The sequence below is a fragment of the Carassius carassius genome, chromosome 34, assembly GCF_963082965.1.
Source record: "Carassius carassius chromosome 34, fCarCar2.1, whole genome shotgun sequence".
Taxonomy (NCBI): domain Eukaryota; kingdom Metazoa; phylum Chordata; class Actinopteri; order Cypriniformes; family Cyprinidae; genus Carassius; species Carassius carassius.
In genome coordinates, this window is record NC_081788.1 from 17247163 (window position 1) to 17258187 (window position 11025).

Genomic DNA, 11025 nt, shown 5'->3' on the forward strand with positions numbered 1-11025 from the left:
GATGGTGCAATGCTATCTCACGACCAATTTGTACGTACTTTACGAGGTGGCTAATTCTTTGTATTTTGTACGTTTTTTCGAGACCCCAGTGACGGGTAGGTTTATGGGCGGGCTTAGGTGTAGGTCATTTGTACAAATTCATTCGAATTGTTCAACTAGTAAAATACGTACGATTTAGCACAAATTGTATGAATTTGTATGAATGAGGTTGTATAAATTCATACGAATAAGCCACCTCACAAAATATGTACGAATTGCCATGAGATCAGTCTGGATGGTGCACAGTCATACAAACAAAGACAAAACACATGTGTAAAACACATAGCACTAAAATAATGCATTAATTAAATAACATCCAATTTAACACAAAATACTCTAAAGTACATTACTGATAACAAACACGAGAAGAAACAAAACTATTTAAATACATACTGAGAATGTTCTTTCTATTTTTTATCACCATAAATAGTAATGTAATTCATATATTTTACTTGCAAAAACAAATAGATTTAATGTAAAAATATTTAAAGTAAAATTACACAGAATATGACGTTAAAATATTTACAGTTTTTAAAGTAAATTAACGTTAATCAAGAGTTTTGGCTGTAGCATTTTTTTTTTTTTTTAAATTCCAGAAATAACTTTCCCCAAACGCATGACTAAGCTCTTTTTCATTGAAAATCTTGACATTTGCTATAGATCTGGTTATGTTTAAGAGAATAGCAGTAATGTCCAATTTATTATATATATATTTTCTTTTTATCAGATCTATTCAATCAATCAGTTGGTCTGGGTCACAAAACTGGTCTAAATAATTAATTCACAAATTGGTGTTATGCAGTTCTCAAGTTCAACTTGCTAACTAAATAATGAGTGAATAGGACAGAATTTCCTTTTTAGGGGAACTGTCCCTTTTAAATCATCCTGCTCGGCTCACCCCACCAAACACGGTGGAGTGAAATGTTTGACTCAAGTTTTGCTGTAATAGCTGGACAAATAAAATCAAGCACAAAGTGTGAGCGTCTACAAGAGGATGACAGGCGCGGCTTGAAGTTTTTAATGTCACTGGATGTCTCAATGTCTAAGGAGATTATATCCTCCTTTGATGAAATGCCACCCTGTGAGAGAGAGAGTGAGAGTGGAGAGAGAAAGAGAGTGTAATGGAAAGAGCAATAGGGGTTAGAGGAGGAAGGGTGGAGGCAGGGAAGCAGGAGTGTTTACATAGATGCCCGGAAAAATGAAGGTAATATCAAGGAGACAAGAGATCCGGGGAAGTGTGTTTGTGGGAAAGAGATGAATAGAAAAAGTGGTTTTGGGGGGAAGGGAGGTACAGGAGACGTGTGTGTGTGTGTGGGGGGGGGGGGGGGGGGGGGTTATAAGGCCGTTATAAGGCAGTGATTCCTTAATAACCTCTCAAAAACAGTCCCTGTTTAACACATCACACAGCCAATAAACTAAAAACAAATGGTGCAAATCAGCACTAAGCTGTATATCATTTTTTTCATATACCAATAATCACTGAGGCCTAACAAATAACAGCAATTATGTACAGCAAATAACAGCAAACAAATGATCTTAATTACTGTAAACAGTCACAACTAGTGCACGAGTAAACACACTATGGTTACTCAACATCTAAATAAACCTAAACAAAACATTTATTTAAATGATTAATGTAGCTTACAGCAGGAAAATATTATTAGCCAGGCTGATTAAATCAAAACATTCAGGCTCCCACAGAGGATAAGTCAAATCACCAGTGTGAGAGTGTGTTGTTGCCATTTAATATTTGTGTCTATGATTTCTGACAGTGGAAGGACTGGAATATGAAAAATGAGGATAACAATAAAGATATTTATAACGTTACAAAAGATTGTTTTTCACATTGATACTAATATAAATTTTTCTTGAGCATCAAAACAGCATATTAGAATGATTTCAGAAGGATGTGATTGGAGTTATGGCTAATAAAAAAATTCAAATTTGCATCACAGAAATAAATATGGAAATTAAACATTAAAATAAAAACAATTTTTGATCACATAAATGCAGCTGAGCATAAGGAAATTCTTTAAAAAAAATTGAATGCTAATGTACAGTATGTCATCTTATTTATAACACTATGACCACAGAGGTGTACAATGTTTTTATTTTCATGATATTTCATATTCATAATGTCCTGTTTATCAATAAAATATATCTAAATACCCTTAAAACAAGTGTATTTATTACAGAAGTCAAGATATAAAGACTATTATTAAGAATATATTTTGAATTAAGTTTATTTTATAACCCCAGTGACAACATGTTTGTGTTTGTTTTGGGCATAAATCTATCAAGATTTTGTGAAATTTAAGCTTGAAACCAGAAAAAAAAGGAATGAAAATTAAAACACAATTACAAATGAAATACAATTTTCTAATATATTATTAACATTTAAACTTAAAGTACAACTGTCTCATTTATAAAGATGTTTCAATATTTTACTGGAAAACAAGATCAAAGTACTAGTTATGAAGACGATTTATAAGTACAGGCACAAACACCATTATAACCTGTACAATAGGTTTCAAAGAGGCCAGTTACATTTCTTTCATCTTCATTCAAAGCCAAGACCTGAACTCAGCGAGTTTTTCCTCTTTTTATTCCTCCTGTACAATCACTCATCTGTCATTCACCTCCCTCCATTAACCTATTCCACTTGAGTGTTTTATCTTCTCTTTCTCAAACTTTTTCTTCCTCTACACATTCCTTAAAACCCATCCTTTCTTCTTTCTTCAATGTATCTCTCTCTATTCCTCTCTCAGACCCTTTTAATCTTTTATAATCCAGCTCACTTACCCACTCTAAAGTGAACTTCGTTTTAGTATTGTCTTGCATGGAGAATCATTAGAAAAAAAACAGTGTTACTGTGCATGTGTGTTTGGTGCAATTCTATCTGGGGTCACAGGGAAACATGCAAACAGCTTCTACCAGCTCACAAAAACATGAAATAAACAAATAGATCTCAGAGGTCCCTTACAGTATAAGTTTTTCAGGTTTCACTACCAGACACAACAAACTTGATACATGCACATGCTCACAAATTCGACACGCTTTTAAACATTGAAATTACAAATCTAGCATGACCAAAACAGACCCCAGGTCTCAAGGGCCTCCGTTTGTGTGTTTTTGCGCACACACAAAAATTGTGAAATGCTTAGATTTTTGTCCTTCGTAGCTGAAATTAGTCACCTGGAAATATATTTCTACCCCCTAGGGTGACCACCTGCTAATAAGCCCAAGGGGGGACAAGGGGTATGTTTCTGAGGGACATTGTGGGACACTGCCTTGCGCGGCGGTGCCCCCACCCCATGGGCACACTCACTGATAGTGGTTTACCCATTTCTAGCATATACCACCTTACATGGTATATTAATAATGCCCTATTCCCCTAAACATGTGTAATTGCTGATGTATGCTCATGACAGAATTGACAGATGCACTTCCACTTACGATTTACTTTAGCTATTTTATTTATTTTTCATTACAATTTATTCACTTTAAATAAATTATAATATAAAATTCTAGGATTAAAATGAATTGTAGTTGCTCAACACTACAGGAGCAGTTAAAAAAAAAAGTCTAAACTCACAACTCCAGAGGTTCACGGAACGAGAAGGGGGAGAAAGGATGGTGAACTTGCATGTTAGTAAAGGCAGGCGCATGAAAAAAAAACAGTTTGAAACAGGAAACACCTTCTCTTTTTTTAATTGATGATAGCGGTGCCTCACTTTCTCCATTTTTCGAATTGGAAAGCATGCATCTAAAAGTTCCTTCCCAGTGTGTCTGGTATGCACGTGCGTGCGCTGTCAAGACAACAACGAAAAAGTTGACAACGAGTCAGTTCAACTGAGGGGTGGGTGTGGCAACAGTAGCGTGCTGAACTGTCAAGTAATGTTCGTTTGGCTGCCTGGGACTCGAAGATATAGAGCGACCAACTTGTTTTGAGCAAGCATTGATTATGCGTGACACAGTCTCAATTTGTGGGACGCATAAATTGGGCTTCAAACGCTGTGCGCGCACGCACTACGCAGGACGGGTGGTCACCCTACTACCCCCATTAGCCCAAAAGGCACTCAACTAAATGCTTTTACTCACATGCACAAACACATGTGTATAAAGACACAAACAGACCCAGATGTAGGCATAAACATTGTAGATGCCTGCATGAACGAATATTAAACCATCTGATTAACCAAGCACGCACACAAAATCTTGGGCACTGGTTTGACATCTGTTTACTGTGCTCTGTTGTTTTCAAAGCCAGGCTACCCCTAAGGACGTCCTATTACAATCAAAGTAAAGTAGAACACACACAGAGAGAAAGAGAGAGAGAGAGAGAGAGAGAGAGAGAGAGAGAGAGAGCTAGCATGCAAGATAAGAGGCCTGTAATCCTCTTTTAAACTACTTTTACCATACACACACTTTCATTTTGGTACGCATGCATTTTCTCTGAGACCAATATGGTTTTGGCTACACTTCAAATGTGCATTTTGTATATTACATCATTAAGGGAATAGCAAAATAAACTAATCACATAAATTTAAGCACATCTGCCTTGCTTGGAAATAACAAGATAAAAGCGACACTGAGTTTCAAACTATGTCAGCTCATCTTACAGACAATGAGCTGTGCTCATTAGAAAACTGTAACTGCTGTTTCTCTGTATGAAGTGGAATACAAAAGAATTATTTATTAGGAAATTCCTTCAACTTAACCTTCCATTTCCTTCGGGACGTCAAAACTCTGATTAAATTGTACAACGTGGAAGAAAGCCACTCCACTTATTTAGAAACACATATTTTGACTATTTAACCCAACAGAAAAATATGTTCTGTAAGAGAAAAAGATGGAGAGAGAAATAGAAAAATGAATGAGAATCGAAGAGCAAAAGGGGGATGTAAACTGAAACGTGTTTTCCTCAGAGCAGTGAATTTTACCAGAAGGTAACTGAGCTGTCTAACACTGCAGTCTTATAAACTCCCCAACCTATATGCCTTACACACACATACGTACACAAACAACTGCACATAACTGCCAGATAAGGTAAAAACACCTAACAAAATCAGCAATATAGTTCAAGTAGGGTTTTTTCTAAGTGGTAAATATGCACAAAACTTACACATTACACACTTAAATTTACCATTTTAGTCACCTTGACTGTATAACCATTTGTAACCTTCTAAAAGCCACAGTTATCTACACTGACCAGCAATGCCATCAACAACATCAGCTATTGTGGTCGAACAATGCTCTCCTCAGCACTTACACACTCTCATGTTACGAATGAGACTCCTGTTACAACACCTGCTAATGCCAGTAGAAATCATTCCAGCATAAAGTAATTTACATTGATCGCTAAATGTCTTTACAGAGAAAAATGCAAGTCAAGGGTCAGCTTTCTCTGAAGATATCTTCTATTCTTTCTATTTTTCTTTTAACATAGACTTTCCACACTGACACATTGCCTTCAGCAATATTTCACAATAGAGCACTGTAGAAAAGAGTTAGCAAAACCAATTTGACCTGATTTGATTTCATCTTTATGACCTTAATAGCCCTTGCCTCATTTCCCCATTTCTTCCTCCCTCCCTCCCCCTCTTGCTCTTACCAGTGACGGTGATGAGCATCGGGGCCACCAGTGGTCGGTTGTTGTCCAGTTTCCGGCTGAGGCGGATCTCCCCACTGGTGTGGTTCAACAGCAGCAGATGCAACTCATTCCCACGGTCTATAGTGTAGTAGAGATGATCCGAAACATCTGGGTCATGGGCTGGAACTCGTCCAATAACCCCACTTGGGAAGGTGTTGGATCGATTGGATACAAAGTTGTTAAAGATGATTTGAAAGTCTTGCATTTGGGGCCCATTATCATTCTGGTCAACTAGACGTATGCGCACTGTGGCACGACTGACTAGCGGAGCTGATGTGGCCTGGACAACGATAACATACTCGTTCCGTGTTTCATAGTCAAGGTCAATTAAAGAAGTGAGTTCTCCTGAGAAAATGTCCATTTGGAAGATTTCTGGAATGTTTCCTTCCACAATCTGATACATAATCTGAGCGTTTGGGCCCTCATCTGGATCAGTCGCTGTAATTTGAGCTACGACAGACCCAACGACACTATTCTCCTTCACTAGAACCTCAAAATCATCAGCAGGAAAGACTGGAGCATTGTCATTGACATCCATGACACTGACTTGAATGTGTACAGGTGTACGCTGAGGTGGGACACCGCGATCCACAGCAAATGCAGTCAGCTCGTAGAAGGGAACACTTTCACGGTCAAGTCTCCTGACTGTCCGGACTATTCCTGAGGTTGGTTCTATTGTGAAATCACCATCACCGTCCTCTCCATTCTGGAACGTATACTGGACACGGCCATTGGCATGAGCATCACGGTCAGTAGCAGAGATCTGCAGGACACTAGTGAAAGGTGGAGCATCCTCACTGACTCCACCCTGATATCTGGGGCTCAGGAACTGAGGTGCGTTGTCATTTACATCATTAACATTGACCTCCACATAAGTGGTGTCAGATTTCTGAGGGATTCCATTGTCACGAGCAGTGATGGCAAGCGTGTAAGTCATTTGGTCTTCGTAGTCTAGTTCTGCTTGAAGTGTGATTGCTCCACTTGCAGGATCAATACGGAATTGTGGAATATTGTCCTCTAAGTAGTAATTGATACGGGCATTTTCTCCAACATCATCATCTGTGGCACTTATGACCACCACAGTGCTGCCAGGAGGCCGGTCCTCATTCACACTTACTGAATAATGAGCGCTCTGGAATACAGGACGGTGTGTGTTGGCATCTGTGATGTTGATGTGGACCTGACAGGTGTCGTGGAGAGTTCTGTCAGAGGCAGTGACTGTTAACACATAGCGGCGCTCCTGTTTGTAGTCCAAAGGCAATGCTAGTGAGATAAGTCCTGCGCCACTGGCTGTGCTAATGGCAAAACGGTTACGTGTGTTTCCACCAGTGATTTGATATGTGACGGCACTATTTACATCACGGTCAACTGCGGTTACGCTTACCACACTTGTTCCAACAGCTGCATCTTCATTTAGTCTGACATAATACTCTTTTTGTAGAAATTCTGGTCGGTTATCATTAACATCCATTACTGTGATCGTAACGCTAGCTGTGGCGGAAAGAGGTGGGGCACCATAATCTCGCGCTTCAACACCAAAAAAGTAGTGCTCTACTGATTCACGGTCAAGTTCTGAGCTCACCGTGACCCAACCAGTGGCAGCGTTGATAACAAATGGTGTATCCGTGCCAGTTCCTGTTAAACGGTATTCCAGGCGTGCATTGTCACCATTATCTGTATCAATAGCTTGTATGTGGAGAATGGAGTGACCGATAGGAGCACTCTCCAGCACTGTAGCCTGGAAAGGTGTGGATACAAAGATTGGTGGATTATCATTGACATCAGTAACCTGCACACTTACAATTCCAGTGTTGTTGGAGAGAGGTGGGCGGCCGTTGTCCTGAGCCCGCAGCCGTAGCATGTACTCCCGTTCAGTCTCAAAGTCCAGCGGTGCAACCACCTGGATTTCTCCAGTAACACTGTCAATCGCAAACTGCCCTCGGCTGTTCCCACTGATTATGCTGTAGTGCACAGCAGCATTCCCATCTTTATCCTGGTCCGAAGCACTGACTCTGAGTATTTCAGAATGTGGCCGGACATCTTCTCTAACTGCAACCACATACCGCTTTTGACTGAACTGTGGAACATTGTCGTTCTCATCCAACACAGTGATATGGACACTAACAGTAGCAGACCGTGGGCCTGGCTCTCTCCCTTGGTCGCTTGCTTCCACCAACAATGTATAACGTTCATTTGCTTCTCTGTCAACAATACCTCGTGTTGTGATCAAGCCTGATCGGGGTTCAATCTCAAACGCAGAACGTGCAACTGCTGCACTTTCTCCAATAAATCTGTAGCGTATGTAAGCATTCGCTTGTGAGTCAAGATCTGTTGCTCGCAGCTGCAGGATAGGATATCCCTCTTCCACGTTCTCTCGAATGGTCTCGCGATACTCTGTTTGCTCAAACACGGGAGAGTGATCATTACGATCAGCCACAGTGATGGTCACCATAGTTGTTCCAGAAAGGTGTGGTGAGCCATGGTCAGTGGCAGTAACTCTGAAGTAGTGCAGGTCCATGTGTTCTCGATCCAGAACGTGGGTGGTGGTGAGAAGGCCTGTAATTGGGTCGATTTGGAAGTAATCCATGGACCTGCTGTTCATTAAAGCAGCCATGCTGTAACTGAGTCTGCCTGCCTCACCAGCATCAGGGTCCACAGCTGTCATAGTTATGACTGAGGTACCAGGAGGCTGGTTTTCAGCAACCTGAACCTGGTAGTTATACTGTGGGAAATGGGGGTGCCTATTAGCAGCTCTACGGGAGCGCCCAACAGGAGGGACACCTGTTTGTTCTTCGTTGTACTCTTGCTCCTCTTCTCTCTGAACTTCATCACTCTCTCTTGCTTTTTGTTTTGCAGTGTACTGATCTTTTTGTGTGTTTTCCACCCCATCTACACTTTCATGTTTAAGCTCATTTTTTTCAGTCCAGGTTCCCTCTTTGTTTTCAACACTCTCTCTGTCTGACTGAGAGGTGCCATTGCCTTGACCTTTTTCTCTTAGTGTTTTTTTCTCTTCTAACACTGCCTCTTCCTTTGTGTCTTCTGCAATCACCCACTCCATGCTTTTCTCTCTTTCTCCCTCTACACCCTCCTCCTTACCCTCTCCTTTTATCCCGCCCTCTATCTGTCCCTCCCTCCTACCGCACTCAGTCGCGACTTCCAGCTGCTCCTCTTGCTGACTGACACCCTCATCTTGTAATGACACCCGTTTACCGGATTTTAATTGCGGCCGCGTGGCTCCCCCATCGGCGGTTGAGCTGTCATAGTCGCCACACTCTGCACGTGCACTGGAGCAAGGATAACGTGCGCTTTCCCCTCTTATTAAGTCGCTCTCTTCGCTGTCAGGATCATGTTGGGTTTCATTTGCATTTTGATCGCCAGGACTGGTGTTGTTGTGATGGTTATTATTACGATTTTTGTCGCAGTTGTTATTGTTACTATTCCAATTCATAAGCAACAAACTTTCAGTATATTGACTGGAGTAAGCGAGCTCATGCGCTGAGTCCGGCGCTGTCCATTGTGTGGGTGCTGAAACTTCTCTCGCGCGCTCTGCACGCGTGTGAATGTGTGAGCCACGAAAACTTTTAAGAAAGTTTAGCTCGACTAAGAGGTAGATATGTGATGCATTATGACCCCTGGGAGAGCCAGTAGCAGATGACTCAGTGTTTTGTACAACGCCGATGTACAACTGAGCAGTGCTGATTCCAGTTGATTCATTAGAGTAAGCCTTTCTGTCATCAAAACGAGTCTCAGTTAAATCCCGAGCATCAGTCCGTTTGAGTGCACAAGGAGACTTTTGTGGACTATTCCGTTCAGACTTTGCATGCACAAACTCTACTTTTGAGTTGTTATTTGAAGAATAACAACTCAAAGCTTGCCTTCCACGAACGGCGTAACGCCTCAGAGAGATGTTAAACCGGTGCCAGTTACTGCTGTGCCAGTCTGGATGCCTTTCAGAACAACCTGTGTTCCGGTGTGACTCGAGACAGCTGCTTGCTTTGCTTCCAAGCCCTAGAGAGAGCTGCCACGCACTCGGTTTTGAGCACCCGCGGGTATTCCTAACGTCTGACCCATTCCAGCCCTCTCTGGTGAGATCGATAACATTCAGGGGGCCTGAAAGGGGACGGTCCGCTGTCGCTTTATACAATCCATTGGCGTCCGATACCACATTAGAATAAGAATAGGCTTTAAATAACGGCCAAGTTGGTGTCTTGGCAGCGGCAAACTCACGTTTTGGGTGACAGGGGCAGTGGTTAGGCCTGGATTTGCTGTCCACGGTTCTACAGTTATCCAGCACGCTTTGTGCAATGATCCTGTCAGTGTCGAGGCGCGACTGTGGCCGCGAGCGCCTTCTAGTTCTTTGTATAGTACTCTTTTTGCCGTACTGAACCGAAGAGACGAGAACACGAGAAACAACGCCCTTCTCTCCACTGCCACCGTTACTCCAAAGAGGCGGGTGATGACAGCGTCCGGTGTGCGCCGCCGGTTCTGATTTCCATGCACTAGAATTCCGGTAATCCGGTCTCAACGGATCTGACGGGGGTTCCACTGCACAGGAGCGTAAGCATTGCGATTCCCGTCCTCGAGACTGTACCGTTCCTGCAGGGTGGATCTTCCAATCGCCCCCAGTCAAAGCCCCCGTTACCGTCCCGTCGGGCAGGCTGGCGATTTGAGCGTCTCCTGGGGCTCGGTGGGTGCACAGGGTGCGGCAGAACAGCCCCGGTGCCCTCCCCGGGATAACAGTGAACAAAGAGCTGAGAAGGAGAAACAACAGTGGCGAAAGCGAGCCCAAGTCCAGTAGCAGTGCAGCCATTAGTCTGGTGAAATCCTTTCTCTCTCTCCCCCCTTTCTCCCCTCTCTCTGAACCGAAGTGTCTCTCTTTCCCTCTCCAAACGCAGGCTAAGTGACCAGCTCATCCACCACCGCCCGACTCCTTCCGCCGTGCTCCCCGGTCGCTCGGTGATCCCGGGAAGCTCGCATCTATTCTCGGTGTTTGGTAGAGCTCCAGCTAGCAGCGGCACGAGCGCAGCATCTCTCATTCACATCCAACATGGCTCACAGCGAACCCGGTGCTACCCTCACTCCTCCCCCTCTCGCTTTTTCTTTCTCTCCTCTCTCACTCAGTCTCTCTCTCTCTCTCTCTCTCTCTCTGAGACGGGAATGGTTCGTTCCAGCGTGCGCATGGCCGTTTCTTCACTCAGATGACGCCATGTCCACCGCTGGACTACCGCAGGTAGCCTAGCTACTATGTGACAACCTATCAATATCAAAGTGAAAGCAATAGCATTAATTAGATATAGAACGTGGAAATGTAAGATAATTTATATTTAATAAAT

The 11025-nt window shown here is 42.7% G+C and overlaps 1 protein-coding gene across 3 annotated transcripts in view; it reads right to left on the minus strand.

The window, feature by feature from the left end:
* LOC132114531 (cadherin EGF LAG seven-pass G-type receptor 3-like) overlaps positions 1–10768 on the minus strand; it is a 40829-nt gene extending 30061 nt beyond the window's left edge. For 2 of the 3 annotated variants that reach the window (XM_059522691.1, XM_059522692.1), the window contains exon 1: positions 5654–10767. In XM_059522691.1, coding sequence (XP_059378674.1) covers positions 5654–10502 — 4849 coding nt within the window. In that variant the 5' untranslated portion in view covers positions 10503–10767. Of the gene's footprint in view, positions 1–5653 lie in introns of all 3 variants that reach the window. The other variant, XM_059522690.1, reaches the window with a different exon arrangement.
* Positions 10769–11025: the final 257 nt, after the last annotated feature.